Source organism: Heptranchias perlo, chromosome 17, assembly GCF_035084215.1.
Source record: "Heptranchias perlo isolate sHepPer1 chromosome 17, sHepPer1.hap1, whole genome shotgun sequence".
Lineage (NCBI taxonomy): Eukaryota > Metazoa > Chordata > Chondrichthyes > Hexanchiformes > Hexanchidae > Heptranchias > Heptranchias perlo.
In genome coordinates, this window is record NC_090341.1 from 9,832,604 (window position 1) to 9,859,026 (window position 26,423).

Sequence of the window (26,423 nt, forward strand, 5' to 3'; positions counted from 1 at the left end):
TTCACTAAAGGATATTAGTGACAATCCAGCAGCTTTCATGATAATTTTAATCTTAACGCCAGCCTGCAAATGACCAGATTTTTTGAATTAATCTCTCACATTGCCATGGTGGAATTTGAATTCACAATCTCTGGGTTGCCAGTCCATGAACAATAACATACACTAAACTCCTAACCCGAAGGAGGGAAAATTTAAATACATTATTTTCAGATTATTTATGGGGAAAGAGCAGGGGAGTGGGGCTAATTGGATAGCTCTTTCATAGAGCTGGCACAGGCACGATGGGCCGAATGGCCTCCATCAGTGCTCTATGATTTACTGGGAGGCTTGATGGTGCTTTCACGTGCTGTACCACCACATGATAGTTCTTGAACATCTGATCTGTGGTCTCCTACCTCAGTTGCCTCATCACAGAAAGGCATCCAGTGAAGACCAAACAATCCAACATGATACGGGAGGCAAGTCACCCCAGCCCACTCTTGATTTGGGTTTGATTTCCTCTGTTAGCGCACTACTCAACATGCTTGTATAAAATCCTTTTGTGCATTACTTCAACACAGCTGTTGACCCGTTTATTTTAAATAGGTGAGCGGTTGAGTTAAAATAGTCTATAAAGGAATTCTATAATGACTGTTACACAGTAAGGCACCGGCGGAAATTAAACCTTTTAGTAGTTGTTGAGATACGTCTCAGGAAGCCTACAGATGGCAAGGGGACAAAGAACTGTTGACCTCAAAATTGGTCCCAATTATGAAGAAAAAAGGAACCCCCTAAGACTTGAAAACTGTCCAGCACTTTAGGAAATAACCAGATGACATGCACCGAGTGATATATGTGCATTCTGAAATTTAATTAGTAAGGAGCTTCCAGTTGCTTTATGCAGTGGCGCTGTGTACAGTAAATACAGACCTAATCACTGTCAGAGTCTTCAGCACTTCCTTCATCATCCCTTGTAGCTTTCCTTGTGTCTGACTCACAATCCTCCTCCTCCTCAATCTCCTGCAAGAAAACAAACAAATTCTGTAAAGCTTTCTCCGTCCCCTCTGTAGATACCAAAGTAAACCAAGATTTCCACGTTTCAGTCGATATGTCTTTATGGATTACTGAAATATTAAATATTCAGACTGGAAGCTTTACTGACACACACTATTTTGCTGCAGTCTATCAGATAAACAAAAGTCCGAGGCTCTGATTGTCCTGGTCCCCTCCCCACAAAGGGCGCTCTGCTGTCCCGCATGAGCCATCGGCGAATTTGATGTACTGTGCTATTAACATGGCCCAATTGCAGCCCCTGGTGCAGGTACCACCCCCGGCAAAGCCTTGCGCCAGAAAACAGGGGAGAATAACGCAGTGCAGCTGCAGGTCTGGCCGCTGACTTCGGGGCCTTCTGGCTGCTGCTGGAAATCAGCAGCTAGAAGGTGTCAAGGCCCGAAGAACTGGTGGCAGTTTAGGAAAGAAGAATCTCACTTACCCTGGGTCTTCTCTTCAGCTTGCTGCAGGACCCCCTCAAATCTTCTGATCTGAGAAGGCGCCTGGCACAAGCCAGTGTGCCAGGGAACCCTTGCATCTGAACACCCCACGGACGCTACTCCAGGAAACTGAGATGGGAGGCTGGGAACATCCTCTCCGGCCTCATCAGCCCTACCCTGCAGCTCAGGGGAAGTCCCAGAAATTCTCAGGTGACATAAAAGGGGCAGAGACCCAATGTTAAGGGTCCCCACCCCCTTTTTCCTGACCATTGCTCTGGGACACGGGTGTTCCCTGGTGTGATTATCCCTCCCTCTCTCCACCGGAATATGTGGCCTCTCCTTGGCACCTTCTTTCCACTTCATGGTTGAGATCAGAAACGTATATTGTAGGAAATCACAGACATCAACCTGCATCCTTCCACTTAGTAGCGTGGAAAGAGCAAAACCAATTTGAGTGCCCTCACCATCACCCTGGCTGAGAGCAGCTAAAACAGTGACTAGGATCAAACCCTGGACCGCTCTAGTCTGCATGGCTTAGTATCACACTATAGGGCACACTTACCTGTACAGCAATTGTGGGGGGGGGGGGGGGGGTTCATTTTTAAAATTATACTATGACAAAGTAGCTGGCTGTTAATATCCCTCATTGAATCATTCTTGTATATTTAAGGCACCATCTGAACCTTTGTAACTTGCTCCCTGGTATGAATTATTCCAAATACAAGTCTTTGTAATCTACTGATTGAATTACTGTCTGATAACCATACCCAAGTTTTAATTGGTTTTAGTTCTCTTCCCATCAGCTGATGCAATATTATGCCTTGAGCAACACTAGTGTTTTTTGCACAATTACAGCAAGTTATTTTACTGTGACGTTCCCCCCCCCCCACACAAGAGATTACCTCTTCTGCATCATCTTCTGGTAACTGTGAGTCTTCATCATCCCCAATCTCCTGCTGGGACAAGATCTCTTCTCCCTGTGTGAAAACAAGAGTCAAATCAATGAACCGCGGAAGTGTTTGCTCCAGCGAAGATTTCATTCTAAAGTGTTGCTCAGGTCAAACATACACACAATTTTCAAGTGGGTAGACGGGGGTAACTGTCTCTCTGGAACAAGCCACCAGGACATGCATGAAAGCAACCCATGATGACCCATCCTTTGATTTACTCTCCAGCCCTGTTGTGAAACACCTAGCTTTTCGTCTTCGCATCTTCAACATCAGGAACTCACTATACGCCCATATCCTGCCAGCAAACCAGATTCCCCATTGGGCTGTCCTCCTGTTTTAACAACATTTTGATTTGATACCACACAATGGAGGAAACTTATTGTCCCATTTGACTATGCACAGTACAAGATATTGCGATTGTTTGCCACAGTTACACATCTGGAGTGTACCACAGCTTTAAGTTTTGCATCATTATTTAAGAAGCATGGGTAGTACAATGATGACATTACCGAGCTCCCCCTTGCAGCCAATTCCAGACCAATGCTGGAAGTGGCCTTAAACCCCCCCCCCCATCATTCAAATGATTTAATTAAAATTGAGAAACTTGAGGGGGGGGGGGTGACAAATGTCCATCATGCAAGTCACCAGCAAGGCTGAAAAGAATAAAACAAGATGATGAGGTAGATGAGGAAGTAATGATTAGGTGATGCCTAACATGATGTACATCTAACCATAGTCCATAATTGTTGAAAAAAAATCTGCAGATTGTAGAAGAAATGAAGATTGAAGGGCATAAGAAAGTCACCAGTATTGAGATGCTGGGGAGAGTTAGAGCAGAAGATGATGCAATGATTCTTGATTTCAACACAGCGAGGAGGGAGGGAGGAGTGTGTAGGAAGGAATATTTGTGGCTTAGCAGGAACTAGCCTAACTTTCTAACCCAGCAATTTTTACATCCAAAAGTATGGTAACAAAGAGCAACTGAGACACATTGATAAGCACGTGACAATGCAGCAGAATACCGTTCCACTTTAATGAACCTACAAACATAAATCTACGCTTACTTATTCTTACCTGCAGGTCTCTGTTTTTGAGGTTTCCTAGCCAGAATGCCTCTTGGCACTTGTTGATGGTTAACATTGCTTTGACTCGGTACACAAATAATTCCAACAACTTCTTCAGCAGTGGGACGTGATTGGTGAGACTAGTATCCTGGTTGATCTACAAATTAAGCCAGCAGGGATGGGAAGAAGACATTGAATTGACAGTAAAGCCCAGAAATCCACGTACTCCTGATTGACACTACAGTTATAAACATCAAAATGCACTAACAAGGCAACATTACCTAAAGTTTACTCACTATTAATGTTAGACGAGGTATTACCCTTGTACTAGTAGGGCACTCGAAAATATTAACTGGATTCTCACCCATTTTCTTGAGAAGTAACACCTCCAGCCCAGATGCTCTGTGGACATTTAACTGCATTACAGATTCCAGACAATAGGTTGGATTTTCTGATCCACGCTACTTTAACACTGATGGTACCTCATTTAAAAATTACCACTGACATTAAAATATGGCTGATTGGAAAATTTAGGCTAATGTAACCAGAATTCACTTGTGACTTATTCACCATAATATTCTGATTTCTTGGCAATTGTAGCCATTCTATACAGTGACACTTCCAATGTTTAGTCCGCTAGCACATCAAAATGTTTTTTCTGTTATAATGTAGCGACAATTATGTTAACAATAAAATGTCGAACCTTGCAATTCTCAATATTTATAAATCACTGGTTGGGCCTCAGCTGGAGTATTGTTCCAATTCTGGGCATCACACTTTAGGAAGGATGTCAAGGCCATGGAGAGGGTACAGAGGAGATCTACTAGAATGGTACCAGGGATGCTGGACTTCAGTTACGTGGAGAGACTGGAGAAGCTGGGATTGTTCTCCTTAGAGCAGAAAAATGTAAGGGGAGATTTAATAGAGACGTTCAAAATCATGAAGGGTTTTGATAAGAGTAAATAAGGAGAAACCGTTCCAACTGACAGAAGGGTTGGTAGCCAGAGGGCACAGATTGAAGGTAATTGACAAAAGAACCAGAGGTTAGATGAGGAGAATAGCTTTTACGCAGTGAGTTAAAATGATCTGGAATGCACCAACTGAAAGGGTGGTAAGAAGCAGATTTAGTAGTAACTTTCAAAAGGGAATTGGATAAATACTTGAAGGAGAGAAAATTTCAGGGCTATGGGGAAAGAGCTGGAAAGTGGGACTAACTGGATAGCCAGTACAGGCACGATGGGCCGAATGGCCTCCTTCTGTGCTGTAAAGTTCAATGATTAAATTTCTGTACATCTAACCATAGTCCATAATTTGAACAATCCTCAGTCTCTATAGAGCTCCATTCCATCCACCACCTTAGATGACGTGTTTACAATAACTTTGCTAGGGTGGCATAGTTGATTCAGACACTGAATTTCAATCCAGACTGATGAAGATTTTGTCTTTGCTGGCTGCAAGCATGAAAAGTGAAATGAGTTTTGGCAGTCTTGATGCAGAGGTAAAGGTAATGGTACGAACACAGATATATTTTCCCACATCTTCCTCATTGATATCACCGAAATGAGTTTCCAGGATCCTCATAGCTTGTAGTATTTAAATTGATTAAACTAATCCAATAAAAAAAATATATTGCAAAATAAAGTAACAGTGGAGGTTATACATTAATCTTTAGATATTCTTGAATTAAGTAGTTAATTCAAATGTGTAATAAGAAAGCTCGCTGATACCAACTATTTCCAACTCCAACAAGTCCTCTGTGCTACAGGCGTACCTTGGTATGTCCACACATATGGTGCAGCTGACGAGTGCTCAGCTGTAGGGTTTTCAGCAAACTCTGAACATCATCCTTTAAGGAAAAGAGAATAGCCTCAGTGTACAGATTTAAGTTTTGGGAAGAAAGAAGGGAATTTGTTAGAATTTATGAATCAGAGCAGGAGCTATATGAAAGTGAATTTGTAACATCGCTGTCCCCCGACCCCCCTTTAAACTACAATAAAACTCTTGCATCAAATTAAAATATAAGTCAAGATTTTTTTGGTCGTAACAAACAGCAAGAAATGTTCTACAGCAGCCCAATGAGACAACACAGAGTCACTTCTCCTGAGTTTGTGCACTTAGTTTCTAACCTCAGATGGCCTCTACAGAAGAGGCACTTCCCACAGGGATACAAGGAAATCTGTACGGTGAGGCAGTGCAGGATGTGGCTCCTAGCAGACAGTTACAGAGCAGTATTGGCAAAGGCCTGGGAGCAGATTCCCTGCTGCCTCCTGGCTGAGGGAATGGAAAGTGAAAATTGTAGGAATATAAAGTAGAAATACTTAATTATTCCATACATTTCTCCAATTCTACTTTTTAATGTGATGCAGAGATAATTATTGAATATCTAAACATAAACACATGGAAATTCTGCCTTGTCTGTAACAATCTTCAGCATTTGTTCGAACTTTGCTTGTATGAAACCCCGGGTTCAATCCCTGGCATCTCAATCCACTTCAACTCTCAAATTGTAGGTATCAGTCTTGGCTCATTGTGGCACTCTTGCCTCTGAGTTAGAAGGTTGTGGGTTCAAATCCTACTCCAGAAATTTGAGCACATAATCTAGGCTGAAGTGTCTGTAGTAGAGGGAGTGCTGCACTGTTGAGGTCCTATCTGCCCTCTCAGGTGGATGTAAAAGATCCCATGACACTATTCGAAGAAAAGCAGGGGAGTTCTCCCAGGTACCTTGGCCAATATTTATCCCTCAACCAACATAACTAAAACAGATTATTCGGTCATTATCACATTGCTGTTTGTGGGACCTTGCTGTGCGGAAATTGGCTGCCGCGTTTCCTACATTACAACAGTGACCACATTTCAAAAGTACTTCACTGGCTGTAAAACACTTTGGGACCTCCTGAGGTCATAAAACGTGCTATATAAATTCAAGACTTTCTTTACCTCACTCAGACATTAACTGCAGATTTCAATCAATTTCTGGTCTCTTTTGACCCCTTTTCAAAGTGTCCATTATTAGATTACATTTAAACCACCTGAACCTCGATTAGTTTATAGCTTTGTTCTCAATTCCTACTTATTTTCTATTGAACTTGCATTCTTTGCTGGAAATCATACCCTGTGCTTCTTGAAGCTGTAGTCGAGGAGTGGCATGCCTTGCTTAAGAAAAGATTCAATGAAGAGGCGTCCATGCTGCATCACAAAAATATAACCAGGCATTAGAATAAAATACTGTAACAATTTCACCATCATAGAACTAATCTCTATAAAAACTGTACAGTATGTGTAAAATCAAATAATTAATTTTTATGTTCTTTATGGCAGCCTGGTACTTTGGTGTTCCACTATGGCATGCTGCAAGTAGTAGTTAGGCCAACAGTTCAATTCCATAATCCCCACAGACATTCAAAATCTTGGTCACACACAATGAGGAAAAAACAGCAACTACAGTTCAGGCAGTATTCTCGGAGGAGGGAGCAGAGTCACTATCTCCTGTCTTCTCTCATTACTTCTAAAAGCAGGTTCAAGGCCAGTTTTGAGACATTACAGAACACTTGTTTGTCCATCTTAAGTTTAGACAACAGACAATTTACCTAGATGATAAGATTAGAACACTTCACTTGTTTTTCTAAATTATATATTTTTTAACCTATTAGCAGCATGGGACATTAATGTGAAGCATTAGACCGGTGTTACTAATTGTAGATACAATTGCAGAAGTGTCAGCAGTCTTACCTTTGGGAAGGAAGGTTTTGGTTTTGAGCCAACACCAAGACATAATCTAGGCTGATACTCCAGAACAGTACTGAGAGTGTGCACATTGTCAGATAAAACCTGAAGTTGAGGCCTTGATACCTGCTCAGGTTGAGGTTATAGGTGTAATTGGAAGATTATAGGATTGATCTTCTGGAAGGATAAGATTAAGTGGAACAAAGGGCCTTTTCCATCTGAACCTACTTCTGGTGGGCCTTATAAAGTTGGTTGCAAATGGGAAATGGCATGTATTGGGTGGGGGGGGGGGGGGGGGGGGGGAGTAGAGGAGAGACAAAAAGGAAAAAAAAACACCTCATCACCATTATAAGAACAAAAGAAATAGGAGCTGGAGTAGGCCATACGGCCCCTCAAGCCTGCTCCACCATTCAATAAGATCATGGCAGATCTTCTACCTCAACTCCACTTTCCCACCCTATCCTCATATCCTTTGATTCCCTTAGTGTCCAAAAATCCATTGATCTCAGTCTTGAATATTCTCAACGACTGAGCATCCACAGCCCGCTGGGATAGAGAATTCCAAAGATTCACAACCCTCTGAGTGATTGGTCAATCCTCTTTTGCGTGTTCCATTAAAAAAAGGGGAAAATCCTAGCCATTTCCTCTTCCAATTTTCAACTCATTGGCACTATTGTGAACTTTGGAAAGAGATTATACTTTAATGCCATAGCCACACAGTCGTAGTTATGTAAACTGTAGAATTTCACCTTTCGTGAGCTTTTTGATTACCATAACAATCACAGAGATCTCAATATCATGGGATGTGAGCTTGCAATCTGGTTGACATGCCAGTGCAGTACTAAGGAAATGCTTCATTTTTAGAGGCATATAGAAAGAAAGAAATAACTTACATTTATATAGCGCCTTTCACGACCTCAGGACAACTGAAAGTGCTTAACAGCCAATGAGGTACTTTTGAAGTATAGTCACTGTTGTAATGTAGGAAACATGGAAGCCAATCTATGCACAGCAAGGTCACAAAGACAGCAATGAGCTGGTGACCAGATAATCTGTTTTAGTAATTTTGATTGAGAGGTAAATATTGGCCAGGATACCGGGGAGAAATCCCCTGCTCTTCTTCAAATAGTGTCACGGGATCTTTTGCATCCACCTGAGAGGGCAGACGGGGCCTCAGTTTAATGTTTCATCTGAAAGACGGCACCTCCGACAACGCAGCACTCCCTCAGTATTCCACTGGAGTGTCAGCCTAGATTATGTGTTCAAGGCTCTGGTGTAGGTCTTGAACCCTCACCCTTCAGACTCAGAAGCGAGACTGTGTCAAGGCTGGTCGGTCATCTCACTGCAGTTTGTAGGATGTTGCTGGGGAGAATGGCTGCTGCTTTTGCCTACATAACAGACCCTGCACTTCAAGGAACTAAGTAATTCATTATATAAAGCGCTTTGAGATATTTCAATGATGCGATAAGGCACTATATAAATGGAAGTTCTTGTTTTCTTTTTAAAACTAGCACCTCATATATCAAAACCAAAAAAAATATAAGTTGATTACCTTGAGACAAACACCCAAGACAGGCCTGCTGTCAAACACCTGTATGGTAATAAAGCATTAATGAACATAAAAACAGATTTGTTCAAAGTATGACCAATGCAAACAGAAGACAATACAGTATAGAAACTAAAACTGGGGTTCACAATAAGAAGCCAGAGAAACAGATAGCACAGTCAAATGACCTGTTGTAGCATTAGCATGTGGCACCATACCAATGCTTCAATCTCCTACTCTCTTAGGTTCTTGATGTCACCTGCACTGGTGCAGGGAGAAAGTGAGTAAATAGAAAATCAGGAATGCAAGTCCCAAGGCTTGCATTCCTGATTTTCTATGTCATATGTCCTTGCCTCTGACATATGTCCTTGCAACTGGTTCAGAGTGACACAGGCAAAGACTTGGGAGGAGCTCAATCACCTGCGGTCTCAGCCAGATACTTTGTGACGATCAGAGGAATAGTGAGGCAAAAATAATGGGGGAATTGCATACCCTCACCAAAACATAAATCACTCTGTTACCTTTACAAGATTTACTAGAATATGGAAATCCCGTACAGCTACATTCCAACGCAGCAGCTTCTCTATCTGTACCTGAAACCAAATGCGAGTCAGTTAAAGTAGAAAGGGTTTTATAAAAAATATATAAATAGGTATCAAAACAGTCGCAATTTTCTCCTGTGCTATGTCATCCCTTTGTTAGGAGATGAACAGCTCCCTTCATCTCCTTCACATAACAACCTTGGAATACAGCCTCTTGCTTGTGAATGGCAGTAAATGCCTTCACCAATGCAGTTTTATGCTCATAACATATTTCTACTGCAAATATTATTGTACATCATTCCAAACCCTTGTATGAACAGGTTGCATAACAATTCAGTTGTCAATGTATGTCTGGTACACGGGGATGAGATCAGACAAAACAAATGAGACAAATGGGCGTGATCCTGTCTCACCCGGAGTACATAATATAACAAGAACCAATAGAAAAAGTTTACAAATAAAAATGTTTCTCTGCCTTCCCTTGATGTGGAGATGCCGGTGATGGACTGGGGTTGACAATTGTAAACAATTTTACAACACCAAGTTATAGTCCAACAATTTTTATTTGAAATCTACAAGCTTTCGGAGGCTTCCTCCTTCGTCAGGTAAATTCCCTTGATGTCATCTCCATGTCACATGCTATTCCTGTGAATGCCAAGTCAACCCTAAATGTATTAAATCCTTAAAAGACACTCCAACTGGTGGTCTTTTATTCAATTTTTACCATTTTGCTTTTTGCTACTGGCGACAGGTTTCATTCCACATGACCAGAACTGAAGTGCTAGAAGACTGTGAAATGTCAAGAGACCAACCTGGTCTGCATTACCTCATTTGAATCAGACTGCATGCCAGCCGGAATACCCTTTACCGACTTGTCCAGTTCCCTCATCATCACCCGGTAGAAGACCAGGAAAGTTTGCCTGTAGAGAAATTAAGCAGTTTATTTCCGAGTTTTCCTAACCTCAGTCCCCTTCTTCACCTTGAAGTCTTTTCACAACAAACACCGACTGAAAAAGGGTGGAAAACTGAATACAGCGCCTTCCTGATGGTACTCTATATGTGGCCACAATGAGAGTGGCCTTGGGACACTCATCCTCCAATTTTCCTTCCATTTCTATCAGTAAATGTTTGGATTCCACTTGTTTTCTCTCAATGGCCAGTGAGATTGGGTATCTACTGCAGGAGACCATAGGCACACGCATCAGTTTCCTGCCATTCGATGACACAGCTCAATTCAGCTCCGATGCACCCAGATTAGGCATAATTAAAGTGAACCGCCATACTAACAGCAAACTATAATTTAAATTGATTGCTTAAAGCTTACCACTATATATGCTCTTCCACTTGGGAGGGCTAGATGGTCTCAAGACGCATTCTTCTCTATGACCACCAATGCTAATTATAAGATATTAAGGGGAACAGATAGGGTGGATAGAGAGAAACTATTTCCGCTGGTTGGGGATTTTAGGAGTAGGGGGCACAGTCTAAAAATTAGAGCCAGACCTTTCAGGAGCGAGATTAGAAAACATTTCTACACACAAAGGGTGGTAGAAGTTTGGAACTCTCTTCTGCAAACGGCAATTGATGCTTGCTCAATTGCTAAATTTAAATCTGAGATAGATAGCTTTTTGGCAACCAAAGGTATTCAGGGATATGGGCCAAAGGCAGGTATATGGAGTTAGATCACAGATCAGCCATGATCTTATCAAATGGCAGAGCAGGCACGAAGGGCTGAATGGCCTACTCCTGTTTCTATGCTACTGTGATTGGCTGATAGCATGTGCAATTAAATCAAGTCAAGCCAACTAATTCAAGTTTACGTCATCGTATTGCTAGTATTCTCCACTTCCCATGCCATTATTTCAGAGAATGTAGGCAGGCAAGCAACTTATTCCCAGGTCATTCCACACCAGTCAATTAACCTCCTCCTTGGCAATTCTCCAGATAACTCACAGCTTAGAAACATATTGTGCTGGGAATGGCCAATGAGAGCTCAAGGTCTACCATTTTGCTGCTCAAAACCATGTTGCCTCTTCTGGTGTCCCCCCCTTGGCTGATAGGATTTGATTCCCACCACCCACTATTTTCACCTTAAGGTGTTGGCTCACAATGGGGTACAGTTTCACAAGCATCTTCAGCTCTTGGGTACTTCATCCAGGTGAGTCCGGAAGACGGTGAGTGTCGGTGTGCTGATTCTGTCCTCATCGGACATCTGCACACTTTCCAGCAGGTATCTATGGACAATGATCGGAAGCAAGAATATTCTCATCCCTCCATATACTTAAAAGCATGGAGGCCAATTGCAGCACCCCACCATCTCCCCCAGCTGAGATCAGCTAACTTAAGCACAGGCTGGGGTTTCAACCAGGCAACGCGACATCAGGGAGATGAATTGTGTGATTTTAACTAATGTTTACACCACAACTTCAAAAGCGCCAGTCTTGGCAGATGCAACACTCCATTCACACCTGGTCAGTGTTGGAAACGTGACTGAGTTGCCATCCTTGGTCGAGTTCAGTAGCTCGGGAATGCCCACACCAGCGATTTCCTCCACAGATTTCAACACGTCGCCCGTGTGCTTCAGGTAAATACTGCAAACACAGTAAAAACAAAAATTAGCCATCAGGTTACTGAACGTTCACCTGACGCTGGGTTACCTAACATAGTAATACTTTATATAATTTGAGAACTTTTTTGTTTTATTCTATTCCCCCTCCACACATTTCCCAGTAAAAGGGGGAAAGCAAGCAACGTTCTCTAGACCTGTGAATGCAGCTATTTAAAAGGAAATTAGCAGTGTGAGTGATAGGGAGCAGTGCAGTTTTCAAAATGTCCTTTATGGTTTGGGAAGTATATAGACGCCACATAACAAAAAGCAGATATTTACACATAGTTTCAATGAATGTTTCAGGCAAAAAATAAATTTATACACACACATCCCCCCAACCCACCCACAAGAGTATCTACAAATACACCAACTCACTTCTCCCAAATGTATGTTACGTACCCGAAAAGATATCACACAGATTCAGTGCCACAATGCATTGGTGCATGAACATTTTGGGCTGAAGGGTGGTAGAATGTGCTTCTGTCTAGTAACTAGTTATATATGGTAAGTTCCAGATCCCTGAAAGATCATCAAGTTGAAGGAAGGAAGAAAAACGAAGAAAGGAAGAGAAGAAAAAATACTAAAAAGTATTCGGGACTTCTTAGTTGCTGGTTAACAAACTGCGCCACAAGTTGCCACGATACGTTGGAGCCCCAGCATGCTATAGATTGGATGGTCCTGGGTGTATATCAGAGACCGATGAACACTAATTTTCTGATCTCAAGTAACAGTTTTGTTGTAGGACCAACCAGAGGTCCTGACAAATACCCACAAGGAGGTTGGGCACTTTCGCACACACCCTAGCAGCTGGTATCAGAGTGCCCTTCATCTAAACTTTTCCACTAACAAAACAGTCACAATCAAACTAACGTTTATCTCATAGGCACTAATATGGTCTGACACTTGCCTTCAGAGACAGACGAAAAGCGGTCCATTTTCATTGCCTGAGGGGGTGGTGGAGACAGATTCAATCGTGGCTTTCAAAAGCGAATTGGATATGTACTTGAAGGGGAAAAAAAATTGCAGGGCTACAGGGAAAGGGCAGGGAAGTAGGACTAACTGGATTGCTTTTGCAGAGAGCTGGCACGGGCTCGATGGGCCGAATGGCCTCCTTCTGCGCTGTAGCCATTCTATGATTCATTTTTTGGACACTAAGGGAATCAAGGGATATGGCGATAGGGCGGGAAAATGGAGTTGAGGTCGAAGATCAGCCATGATCTTATTGAATGGCGAAGCAGGCTCGAGGAGCCGTACGGCCTACTCCTGCTCCTATTTCTATATGTTCTTATCCCAGGTGATTAATTTGATTACTGGTTGTACTTACCATAGCAGGGTTTGCAGAGCTTCATTGTATTTATTGCCTTTCTCTTTTTCCCCACTGGGTAGAACCCAGGATTGGCACAAGAAGCCTCGGGCTATTGATGCTGAAAGTAGAACGTTAAGAGCAATTACTACAACCATTTGAACAATCAGGAAATCTTTATAATATAGATATACATATCAAAACTAACAAAATAAATCTCATCATATACGTTACTAGCTACAGGGCTCAGTGGTAGCATTCTCGCCTTTGAGTCAGAAGGTTGTGCGTTCAAGGCCCACTCCAGGGACTTGAGCACAAAGATCTAGGCTGGTACTCCAGTGCAGAACTGAGGGAGTGCTGCACTGTCAGGGGTGCGTCTTTCGGATGAGACGTTAAACGAGACCCCGTCTGCTCTCTCAGGTGGACGCAAAAGATCCCATGACACTATTTTGAAGAAGTTCAGGGGCGATATCCCTGGTCAATATTTATCCCTCAACCAACATCCCAAAAACAGATTATCTGGTCATTATCACATTGCTGTTTGTGGGAACTTGCTGTGAGCATATTGGCTGCTGCATTTCGCACATTACAACAGTGATTACACATCAAAAAGTACTTAATTGGCTGTAAAGCGCTTTGGGATATCCAGAGATCGTTAAAAGCACTATATTAAATGCAAATCTTTCTTAATTAACAAAATAAATTAAAAATGCACTCACAGGGACAAGAGGAGAAAAAAAGGCAAGATCTTCTCAGAATAAATCTGAAGCAACAGAAGGGAATGTTAGGAAGTGGATGCTGTGTAACTTACATCATCGTCGTACATTTATAACACCGTCAGGCCCATGAAATGCAGGATGTACGTGGCCTCACAGCGAGGGGAGCACTTAGGAAGTAGTTGAAAAAGCAAAACTGTGCACTGATGCTCAAAAATATTGCACTGTGAAGTGGCAGCATACAAACTTGCACTCATGTTGCATCAACGAGCCGAGACAAACAGCTGTGAAGAAGCCAGCTGCTTACCAAAAGAAATAGAGACACAGCCATTCCCCCATCTGATTGCACTCAAAATTTCAAAGCAGCACTGGCAATGGAACAGGCCTCTCAGAGATTGTTCGTGGTAGGAAAATACTTCAGGTTCCAGCTGCCTTCTTCCTTTATTATCCTACAATCTTGCACTCTCCTACCTCCCCAACCCAAATTGTAAACACGATGCCAAAGACAGAAGAGTCGGGACAAACCTATTTTCTCCTTGCACTGGTTGTCTGGAGATCTCTCTGCTATGACAAGCAGCAGCTGGGTAAGCATCACCGCAGAGGCACAGCGGGGAATGCTGCTGTGGAAATTCTGCAGGTACCGGAAAGTCTGCCTGTAGGGATAGAGATGGTATTTCGTTAGCTACACAAGACTGCATTTTCTAAAGGGACTGATAATGTAGATTTCACTTGCTTTGTTACCGGCAAAAAATTCCAATGTTCAACATTTTAAAAGTGAAATTAGAGAACTGCTCCGGTGAGGGACAAAAAATTGAAAATATAATTAGAGGGAAAGTCAGTAATCTCTAATGCACCACCGTACAGCCAGATTAACAGTAACTTTTGCATGTGGTGTAGAGAGAGTTGGAAGGATGGGGAGAAAATATCTTAGAGGAGGAAAATAAAAACATTTTAAAACTCGGTTACAGAAAGGCTTTTTTTTGTTTCTTTTAAATTAGATTTGATCTGGGTTTTCTTACGAACAGTGAAAATTATTGATCTCTGCTGGGCCACTGTGGCAGAGATAATGATTAAAACAAAAGTTAAAATTGCAAACTAGATCAAATTGGGAGCAGTGGCAAATGATGAATATCATTGCGCACAAATTCAAAAGAATTTCTCAGCGTATTATTAAAAAAACAAACAGAATGTTGGGATGCATAGCAAGGGGTTTAACGTACAAGTCTAGAGAGGTCATTTTAAAACTGAATTTAGCCCTGGCGAGACCACATCTGGAGCTCTGCATGCAGTTTTGGTCTCCCTGTTTCAAACATCGATTATTGGAGAGGTACAGAGAAGCACTACACCGTTGATTCCAGAATTTAAGGGAATGATGCATGAGGAAAGACTCTGGGTCTTTTCTCTCTTGAAAAGACTAAGAGGGTACATGATAGAAATGTTTAAAATTATGAAATTTAGTAAGCTTTTCTGTCATGTACAAAATTTAAGCAGGACCGGTCATATTTACAAATTAAAGACAACAAAGGAAAATAGAAAATGGAACACTTTTTTAAAAAACTAACAGGGTGACCACCGCACAGTCCTCGTGGAGACGAAGTTCCGTCTTCGCACTGAGGATACCATCCAACGTGTTGTGTGGGATAGATTCAGAACAGATCCAGCAGCTCAAAACTGGGCATCCATGAGGCGCTGTGGGCCATCAGCAGCAGCAGAATTGTATTCCAGCACAATCTGTAACCTCATGGCCCGGCATATTCCTCACTCTACCATTACCAACAAGCCAGGGGATCAACCCTGGTTCAATGAGGAGTGTAGAAGAGCATGCCAGGAGCAGCACCAGGCGTACCTAAAAATGAGGTGCCAACCTGGTGAAGCTACATATGCATGCTAAACAGCGGGAGCAACATGCTATAGACAGAGCTAAGCGATTCCACAACCAACGGATCAGCTCAAAGCTCTGCAGTCCTGCCACATCCAGTCGTGAATGGTGGTGGACAATTAAACAGCTAACGGGGGGAGGAGGCTCTGCAAACATCCCCATCCTCAATGATGGCAGAGTCCAGCACGTGAGTGCAAAAGACAAGGCTGAAGCGTATGCAACCATCTTCAGCCAGAAGTGCCCAGTGGATGATCCATCTCAGCCACCTCCCGATATCCCCACCATCACAGAAGCCAGTCTTCAGCCAATTCAATGCACTCCACATGATATCAAGGAACGGCTGAGTGCACTGGATACAACAAAGGCTATGGGCCCCGAACACATCCCGGCTGTAGTGCTGAAGACCTGTGCTCCAGAGCTAGCTGCGCCTCTAGCCAAGCTGTTCCAGTACAGCTACAACACTGGCATCTACCCGACAATGTGGAAAATTGCCCAGGTATGTCCCGTCCACAAAAAGCAGGACAAATCCAATCCGGCCAATTACCGCCCCATCAGTCTACTCTCAATCATCAGCGAAGTGATGGAAGGTGTCGTCGACAGTGCTATCAAGCGGCACTTACTCACCAATAACCTGCTCACCGATGCTCAGTTTGGGTTCCGCCAGGACCACTCGGCTCCAGGCCTCATTACAGCCTTGGTCCAAACATGGACAAAAGAGCTGAATTCCAGAGGTGAGGTGAGAGTGACTGCCCTTGACATCAAGGCAGCATTTGACCGAGTGTGGCACCAAGGAGCCCTAGTAAAATTGAAGTCAATGGGAATCAGGGGGTCAAACCTAGCACAAAGAAAGATGGTAATGGTTGTTGGAGGCCAATCGTCTCAGCCCCAGGACATTGCTGCAGGAGTTCCTCAGGGCGATGTCCTAGGCCCAACCATCTTCAGCTGCTTCATCAATGACCTTCCCTCCATCATAAGGTCAGAAATGGGGATGTTCGCTGATGATTGCTGATGATTGCAGTGTTCAGTTCCATTCGCAACCCCTCAGATAATGAAGCAGTCCGAGCCCACATGGAGCAAGACCTGGACAACATCCAGGTTTGGGCTCATAAGTGGCAAGTAACATTTGCGCCGGACAAGTGCCAGGCAATGACCATCTCCAACAAGAGAGTGTCTAACCACCTCCCCTTGACATTCAACGACATTACCATCGCCAAATCCCCCACCATCAACATCCTGGGGGTCACCATTGACCAGAAACTTAACTGGACCAGCCATATAAATACTGTGGCTACAAGAGCAGGTCAGAGGCTAGGTTTTCTGCGGCGAGTGACTCACCTCCTGACTCCCCAAAGCCTTTCCACCATCTACAAGGCACAAGTCAGGAGTGTGATGGAATACTCTCCACTTGCCTAGATGAGTGCAGCTCCAACAACACTCAAGAAGCTTGACACCATCCAGGACAAAGCAGCCCGCTTGATTGGCACCCCATCCACCACCCTAAACATTCACTCCCTTCACCACCGGCACACTGTGGCTGCAGTGTGTACCATCCACAGGATGCACTGCAGCAACTCGCCAAGGCTTCTTCGACAGCACCTCCAAAACCCATGACCTCTACCACCTAGAAGGACAAGGGCAGCAGGCACACGGGAACAACACCACCTGCACGTTCCCCTCCAAGTCACACACCATCCCGACTTGGAAATATATCGGCGTTCCTTCATCGTCGCTGGGTCAAAATCCTGGAACTCCCTTCCTAACAGCGCTGTGGGAGAACCTTCACCACATGGACTTCAGCGGTTCAAGAAGGCAGCTCACCACCATCTTCTCAAGGGCAATTAGGGATGGGCAATAAATGCTGGCCTCGCCTGCGACGCCCACATCCCATGAACAAAAAAAAAAATCCCACTTTCCAGCACTTGGTCCATGGCCCTGTAGGTTGCAGCACTTCAAGTACACATCCAAGTACTTTATAAATGAGTTGAGGGTTTCTGCCTCTACTATCCTTTCAGGCAGTGAGTTCCAGACCCCCATCAACCTCTGGGTGAAAAAATTTCTCCACCGTTCCCCTCTAATCTTTCTACCAATTACTTTAAATCTATGCCCCCTGGTCATTGACCCCTCTGCTAAGGAAAATAGGTCCTCCCTATCCACTCTATCTAGACCCGTCATAATTTTATATACATCAATTAAATCTCCCTCAGCCTCCTTTGTTCCAAAGAAAACAACCCATCGTATGTACTCCTGAGCTTGAATTGTCTTTTTGGGCCCTATTCCAGTGAATAGAATTCATGCATTTACGCTATGGTCATAACAATGAAATGTTCCTCATAATACCTGAAGAGCTCTTCCAGTTCCAATTCACCATCTCCTGCTTTGAGTCTGTTTGCCAGGACACCAAGGGCTAACTTCAGTAGTTTACGGTTTTCATGCTGGGCAAATCCATTCCTGTATGTTAAAAAAAAAACACTAACTTGGTTACTGTACCAGTAAAGTCTCCAGTTCCTAATCCTATCCCAATGAGAAATCAATTCTTGTATTTTGCCACTTCCTAATCGTAGAAACTCCATCTTCTCTTTACCTCTCCTTGCTCAATTTTGTGCAGATATTATTTTTTATCAGCTGTACTGATGGATTAGCAGATGTGTCAGTAAACAGATCTTCACAGTTCAAAATAAATTCTAAGATGTGGTTAGAATACTGTGGAACCTTGATTATCTGGTATAGTGGAAGAGACCACCACCCCCCCCCCCCACAAAGCAGATAACGGAATTTGCCGCCGCTCGGTTATGTTGTTCTGCTGGCAAGGTCCAGCTAGTGCTTGAACAGTTGATCTAACAGCTGATCACCCAGCTCAAAGCTTCAACTCCAGACCCAAGCAAGCCAGCCATAAGCACGGCAACCGAAGCCCCCAAAGTACAGGGATGATCAATATAGGTAGCGTGTGCTCACTTCCAGCAATCAAGTCTCCACACCACTGATCTCAATGAAGGTGCTAACTTTGAAAATTAATACACAGCCTGCCTTTTTAAGCACAGTACTGTGCCCATGAATGGAACACATGCTGAAAGTAACACCAGCCACTACTTGATTATGAGTTTTATTAAACTTCTCTGTATATTTCACTCACCCAGTGCAACTCGTCAATTCCATTTCAACTAGCCTCTACCACGTAGCAGACTCTGTACCTACCAAGCAAAGAGCGTGTTCAAGATCTGAAGTAGTAACTGGTAACATGCAGCCATCCGCTGATGTTCTTTCACATCTGCTCCCAGAACGTCCACCACACCATTGTTCTCAGCCAACATCACCTGCACACCAAAAACAGCGGCTAATTAAAAAGGAAAGCATTCAGTCTGGCATAAAAGAATCTTGTGCAGTCTTCAACACATTTCACAAATCTAAAATAAGGAATTCGCCTTTCTAAATATTCACTGAAGTTTCATTAAGATTAAATTAATTCCAGGTAACATATAAAGTATTAAGACTCCAGCATGCTGTGCCACTCCGTGGGAGGATTTGGCCTCGTGATTCCTAACTTGATAAATTTCCACTCTTAGTCACACCTTTTGCAGAAGACGCAAGCATCGACTTCCCACAGGGGCCACTTTCACACTCTACCTCACGCACAGTTAGAAAGTGGAACTGAGAGGGTCAAGGATGCACATTCCGACTTGGCTCAGATATGGTCTTGAGTTACAATTACCCCCAGCTTTCTTCCTTCATCTCTTAAAGGCAGTAACTCGTGCTGAGGTAGAGGTCCACCACCGGTCTTTGGTACCTGACTCAAGTTGTCCTGCGTCATGTATGAGCCCAGGTAGTGAGTGTCAGATGGTTGTTTAATCATGGGGACCTCATAATAAGCGTGAACTTGTCCTAACCTAACTTCCATGTATGTGTTTTCCAAAAGGGATCACTGGATTCCAATCAAGTTTGTCAAACCTGGCTGATTCTTCCTGTGATTAGCCCACATGTACTCAGATCAATTGTGGAGGCTCTGCTATCACCAGGCTACGATCAACGAAGTCAGCACAGAGTAAGAAATTAATCTGGGACTTTCTTGGAATGCACATTTCAGTACCACACCGTGTGGTGCAAATCCCTAATGAGCTATCAGTGTAATATTGTCTCAGCAGCATTTTCAGGTTTAAAAAATGTTTTTGTTTTATTCCATTCTTCCCTGAAGCCCTCCCGCTGATCCCAGCCACAAACACATGTCGGAGTCCTGGCCAGATATTTCTATAAATAGATACTGTAAACCACGCAAGAGCAACTTATGGCAAGTAACCCTTCAATTTTCCATCCTTTCCTGTGGGACTGTGCCTTCCTCTGCTCAGTCCCTTACCACAACAACACAACTGAGGTTGGAAAACATCACGTGGGAGAATCAAAGGAGCAAACTCACATCCTTTTAAATTAAACCTTTATTTTACGTTTTGAAGAAAAATCCTATATCCTACTGATCAGGGACAAACAACTCACGATTTAGAAAGAATTGTAACCCACCTGCCTTCAGGATTCATGAGCTAACTTCTTCAAATTTCAACATCCCATTGCATTCCCCTGGCTAATTATATGTCTCCAGAGACACCCGTCTTTACCTGAAAATAATTGTGAGCATTTTCCAGGTGGTTACACAAGGGATTGAGCAACTCTACAGTAAATTGAGCGAGTTCTTGGGGAGTCATTTGGCGCAAATGCGAAAATCCAACATCTCTGTCTCCTTTAACCTGCGTGAAGAGGAGAACACAGTACAACGTGCTTCTAAAGATATACAGAATTTAATCCTCATTTTTTCACAATGCAAACGAGACAGAAGGCAATACAAGCACATTGAAAGAAATAAAGACTTGCATTGATAGAGCACCTTTCATGACCACAGGATGTCCCAAAGCACGTTACAGCCAATTAATTACTTTTGAAACGTAGTCACTGTTGTAATGTAGGAAATGCGACGGCCAATTTACGCACAGCAAGGTCCCACAAACAGCAATGTGATAATGACCAGATAATCTGCTTTTTTTTTTTTAAAAGCAAAAGCGACGTTGGTTGAGGGATAAATACTGGCCAGAACACCAGGGAGAACTCCCCTGCTCTTCTGCCATGGGATCTTTTACGTCCACCTGATGGGACAGACGGGGGCTCGGTTTAACATCCCATCTGAAAGACGGCATCTCTGACAGTGCAGCACTCCCTCAGTACTGCACTAGGATGTTAGCCTAGATTTTGTGCTACAATGAAAATATACAACAAAGCAGCTTGCATTTTTATAGCTCCCTCACATAAGGGACTATATTGGAGCACTGAACATGATTGAAGAGATAGTTTTTTTTTTAAAAAAAGGTTTTTGAAGGAAGAGAGAAGCCACAAGTAACTTTGGTAGAGAGTTTCAAAGAAGGATTAATGACTAAAATGACGACAATTATATGTGAGAATGTTCAGGATCTTTTTGCTGCAATGTTAAAATGTAACTTTGTTTTTTCACTTCCTCCCATTTTTAAAGCTACTTTTAATGCTATCTATATTTTCTCCCCTTCTTGCTTTATTAAGTAATTCAACAACTGAGAGATGCAGGCAATCTGTGCCCAGACCGCTGCTATCGCCACTTGAGTTGGCTGCCTTCCAATTTTGGCTTTCTGGCCTTCTCAGGAGTAAGTGCATCAATCTGCCTTGAATCTCCCTCCCCTCATGCTCTCAGCAACAGCCTGGCTGAAATGAGGGAGTTATCATGTGGGAAATATTAAAAGATGAATCTATGTTCTCTCATAGGCACATGGCATTAGTACAGCAATGTGTTGTGGCCCTGAGCCACCTTTAATTGAAATAGCTAATGTGCAAAGTAAGTAGAACAAGTCAAGTTCAAACAGTTCATTAGTTCTAACGAAACAAAAGATGAGCGACTACAGCATCAGTCTTTCTCATGTATCAAGTAAAAATAGAACAAGGGACATTTGGAAACAATTTACAAAGCTGCACCCAAGGGTACATAATATTACAAGTATATTATAAACTATTTATGGCTGTAATCTGGTCTTATAGTTAACATGCTGTAATCTTTCTCATATTGTGCTTCCATATCCAGAGAACATATTTTATCATTAAAAAAAAATCAGTAATATACTTATTATCATGAGCTTTTCCAGTTTGAATGACATACATACCTTTAGGAAGTTTATTTTCTTGGTAGCAGTTGCCACCAGCATGTAGTCCAATTTACGAGACAAATCCTCCAGAAGAAACACTAGTTCTGCTGATCCCAGTTGTACAACCCCAGTAACCTACAAGACAAGACAAAACGATCTTCAATACTGACATTGACCTACCAATCAACTTGGAATTAGCAGTCATTTTTGATCAATTTAACCTACTCCTGTGTAACTAGGTTTATACTATTAATATGGTTAAATTGGCAATGTTACATTATACAGCTAATTATCTCAGAATTGGATTGTATCGGTCATGATCATAATTTTAATATTTGCTTGCTTAAGTAGAAGTATATTACAGTTAAATTAAAAAATGGAATAAAGTGCATAGAATCTTTTTTAACTGACTAATGAATTTCTAAAACAATTTTCCTGATTAGCAAACAATGTGAGGACTATCCATACACTGACCTTGGTGTGTAGCTCAGTGTCCAGCAGAGACTTGGTCAACAGGCCACATTCTAGGACAAAAAATATGTCTGTATCCAGCTCTCTAAAGTGAGCTCTGTAATTGGACAAGTTAACAAAGACCTTCCCCTCTTCAGTGTTTTCCTGCAGAATACATGATATTGTATGAAACATCACCCAGATATGTATAGAATACACACTCACAAATGAATATTTTTGAAAAGTGAATTGTGGATCATCACTCATTAATTTTCACTGTTTTATATTGCAACCAGTGTGGACATCTTCAATGATATATAAAGCACTGGCCAACAACATCCACCACGTTAATCGCCCCCCGTTCCAAAAGAGGATATAACCACTCCATGCAATCTATAACAATTATATTTTAAAAAAGGACATATGGGAGTCATTTCAAGGAAGTACATTGATCTTGGGCACATGTACACTGAAGCAGCAATACAATGCACCATGGAATGGTGGGACAAGAATTTACACCTGCAAATTTATCCAAGTGCGAAGAGGTGCTGAATGAGGCACACGGGGCTCGATTTTCCCGGGAAAATGCAGGTGTGTTGGGGGCGGGGGGCTCTGAAGATCGGGGAAATCCCGTTTGGGTTCGGAAGCCGGATCCAACCCGCCGACTTCCGTGTTCGCCACGGATGCACTTGTGTGCGCACGGGCGTCCTGAATCCAGAAGTCCCGCCGGCAATTAAAGCCGGTGGGATGATAGTTAAAGAGCCAAATGTACCTTATTGAGGTACTTAAGGCACTTGTGACATATTAGGTAGTTGGAACGATTTAACAACTTACCTGGGGCGGCTTTCCCACGGCTTCTGATTCAGCCGGATCAGGCAAAAAGAAACGAAAGAAATTAATTAAAAAACCACTGCATAAGGTTAAAACACAAAATCAACCCACTTTTCCACCCTGCCCCGATGTTCGATGTCTCCCTCTCCGATGTCCCCCTCTTCACCCCCCTGATCTTGCCCTCTTCACCACCTCCCCCCACCCCTGATCTTCCATTCCAGCACCGGATGACGTCTCACTCTCTCCCCCCCCGCCTCGCGTTGCAGCTCCTGATGGCAGCCAGCCTGTCAATCAGGCTGGCTGCCGGGCGTGAAACCCGGAGAGCACATTAATCATCATCAATCACAATGCGATCACGTCGGAAACGGTAAGTTTTGTTTATTCGGGTTTGCCACGTGCATCTTCACCCCCGCTCCCACTGCCAACCCGCCACCATTTCAAAATGAAGCCCACGATCTCACCACAGGAAAAGCGGGATAAAGAGAAAGGGAGAGTGAGAGTCACTGTTTCACAGCAGCAGGGTACCAGTGAAGTTCAGAGCCTCAGAGCCAAACACCTGCCTGCCCTTGTTAACTGTACCTTCCCTTGTGTACTCTCAGCTTGCACCTGACTTTCTTCTGTAGGCTCCTCAGTCTGAGAGCTGTCTGTAGAGGAGTTCTTGTTGCCCTCAGATTTCTGCTTCTTCTTACCCTTTTGATCTTGAAGGAAAAATACAAACAAAAAAAAATGAACTCCCATCAGGGTCTGAACTTACTGGTATTAGACTCTTACGCCCAGGAGTTTTATTACAAGTCTATTGGTACTTTCTTTTTGGTTAATTTCCCCCCTCACTCTCCTAAAGACATTGGTTTCTTGGTAGGCTTCAGTTCCAAAGGCACCAGCCACCCTCTGGTACGCTGGCCCAAGTAGCCAGTCCTTATCTGTGAGCCAAGACAGTGAGCACTGGCAGGCCATTCAACTGGGAAGGGGAATCACAGCAGAGTTCGATCATTTTCTCAACAACATCTACATTCTTTCCCACAAGAGTCATTGGATAGTGGTCAGCAGCAAGAACCTCTCCCTACTGCCACCTCGGCTGCGATCATCTAACTCAATGTAGCTGGTGATGGAAGCTTCGGATCCCCCTGCTGTATAGAGCTCAGCTGTTCACTGGATAGACTCACCGGGCAAGCAGGCGAACTCGCCTTTCATTTGGAATTAAGTAGTTACTTCAGAACAGCCTGCAAACCAATCCAGAGACACTTTACCCCCACTCCCCAAACATTGGTCTCTTGGTCACAGACGGAGGGGAGGAAGAAAATAGGAGATTGTGTCAACTGAAGTCACACTGGTAAGCTGGCACAGAGTGTCACTGCCTAAGCTCTGGGACTAGGCCATCGACCACCCTCTTGCCACAGATACTGCATAACCTGCATAAAAATGGGGATGGATAAGGGAGGCCATTTGGCCCATCATAGCTGCACTGGCTCGCAAAGAACTTCCTATTTAGTCTCATTTCCCAAGCCTTTCCCCAAACTACCAGAAACTTTACTTTTTCAAGCTTTGGTCACCTTTCTTTCCTTTCTTAGCTGGTGCTGCAGGTGCCACGGTTGGAGGAACCTCAGTGATCTCAGAATCAAAGTTTGCCAGTGGAGGGACATATCCAGGGGTTGCTGAATTGTTAAAGGAAATGGCTGTAGGTTAGAGCCTTCAAAATGAACAGCAGTAGCATTTTAAATACCAAAATAAAATTACGCACAGTTACAATGAGGAAAAAGAATAGCTTCTATCTGGTATCATTTTCAGATTAACCTCGGAGGACCACGTGTTCCAAAACATGTGCCCTTTTAACTCGGAGACGTGAATTTGTATCCAGTTCAAACTGATAGAACTAGTAGAAAGACTTCCATTGTAAGAATCTCAAAGTTTCAGACAGACTCAATCCAGTTCATAGCAGACATACTGGGTGCCCATTTTTATCCCCATGTGCTCAAAATCAGAGTGCAGAACTTACCACCCTGTTCCCTCCTTCATTACAACTGGTCCCTTCAGGCAAGTGACCAAGGCTCCCACTGGAAACAGGCAGGAGCTTCATTGTACAATGCAAATCGAAGTCCTAGGACGTCAATAGGAACCCAATCCATATTTTCAAGTACCAATGGGCTGAGTGCATGCTGGTACTTGATGTTGAGTGGTCTAACCAGCGGTTCCTTTAAGAAGGCTGCTCCAAAAGCAGGACAGGTAGGCTTTTTTTTTAAAAACGTGATCTTTGTGGGGCCAAGAAGAGGCTGATGCCTGACCCTTAGTGGCCTCCTCCCCCCTCCCCTAACTTGTCTGGCTCATCTCTGCTGTGAAATTTTCCATTCCTCCCTCCACACACCCACACCCCACCCCCAACAATTGGCGAGCTGTTCTGAATGTGCAGGCAGCTCACCACAAGTATAGTAATAAGGCCCACCAATCAAAACTGTTCAGGCCTCCAACTGCTTTCATCAACTGGTCAGCAGGCTCGTTCTGCTGCCTCTTGTCCAATAAAAGGAGTCACATCAAAATCGGCCCCACTGTGCTTCATTTGGTGCTAGCCAGCGATAAGTTGGCAATTTCAGTTTGAGATCACACAGAATGCTGAAGCTGAGTTGGTGGGACTGTAAACAGGAAGAATGGAAGAGTGACTGTAGGCTGATAGCCCATTGTCTCACCTGAAATACTGTGTGGAGACTTCAAAAGGAGAAAGAAATAAAATGAAGTAGTGTAATAGAAAATCTACATCACTAACCTCTTCATTTCAGGTCTAGTACAAATATGGCTTTCACACCACTCCACAAATACCAACCCATGCCACACACAATCATCCAGAAAACCTCAAGAGTGGTACAGATGCACATCCATATAAAATGTTGTGCACTAGACACTGCATGCAGGCAAAATAGCCCACCATGTGCAGCCAGAAGAACATAAACCATACTGAACCTGCTATACACTTCTCCAGCAACACTTGCAGCTGTGTAATGTTCTGCAACCGGAGGAGTACCTTTCCCTTCATCTCAGTGTCGTGCTGCTTACAAAACGCATTCACAACCTGGAAAGCAGACAGAAAAAATAATTTACTGGTGACAACTACGTAGTCCGACATCCAGTATTGGATGAGCAGAAATTGCCTCCAACTAAATATTGGGAAGACCGAAGCCATTGTCTTCGGTCCCCGCCGCAAACTCCGTTC

The 26,423-nt window shown here is 43.3% G+C and overlaps 1 protein-coding gene across 3 annotated transcripts in view; it reads right to left on the reverse strand.

Annotated features, from left to right (window-relative positions):
- Positions 1 to 26,423, reverse strand: part of fancd2 (FA complementation group D2) — a 64,633-nt gene that overhangs the window by 4,907 nt on the left and 33,303 nt on the right. For 2 of the 3 annotated variants that reach the window (XM_067998448.1, XM_067998447.1), the window contains exons 25-43: positions 26,174 to 26,282; positions 24,775 to 24,876; positions 23,804 to 23,922; positions 22,418 to 22,558; positions 21,962 to 22,078; positions 20,402 to 20,530; positions 18,993 to 19,111; positions 18,138 to 18,248; positions 14,447 to 14,574; positions 13,227 to 13,326; positions 11,763 to 11,885; positions 10,121 to 10,214; positions 9,274 to 9,345; positions 8,759 to 8,797; positions 6,595 to 6,669; positions 5,255 to 5,329; positions 3,494 to 3,640; positions 2,372 to 2,446; positions 910 to 999 (exon numbers count right to left, since the gene is read on the reverse strand). In XM_067998448.1, coding sequence (XP_067854549.1) covers positions 910 to 999; positions 2,372 to 2,446; positions 3,494 to 3,640; positions 5,255 to 5,329; positions 6,595 to 6,669; positions 8,759 to 8,797; positions 9,274 to 9,345; positions 10,121 to 10,214; positions 11,763 to 11,885; positions 13,227 to 13,326; positions 14,447 to 14,574; positions 18,138 to 18,248; positions 18,993 to 19,111; positions 20,402 to 20,530; positions 21,962 to 22,078; positions 22,418 to 22,558; positions 23,804 to 23,922; positions 24,775 to 24,876; positions 26,174 to 26,282 — 1,965 coding nt within the window. Of the gene's footprint in view, positions 1 to 909; positions 1,000 to 2,371; positions 2,447 to 3,493; positions 3,641 to 5,254; positions 5,330 to 6,594; positions 6,670 to 8,758; positions 8,798 to 9,273; positions 9,346 to 10,106; positions 10,215 to 11,762; positions 11,886 to 13,226; positions 13,327 to 14,446; positions 14,575 to 18,137; positions 18,249 to 18,992; positions 19,112 to 20,401; positions 20,531 to 21,961; positions 22,079 to 22,417; positions 22,559 to 23,803; positions 23,923 to 24,774; positions 24,877 to 26,173; positions 26,283 to 26,423 lie in introns of those variants that run through there. The other variant, XR_010966045.1, reaches the window with a different exon arrangement.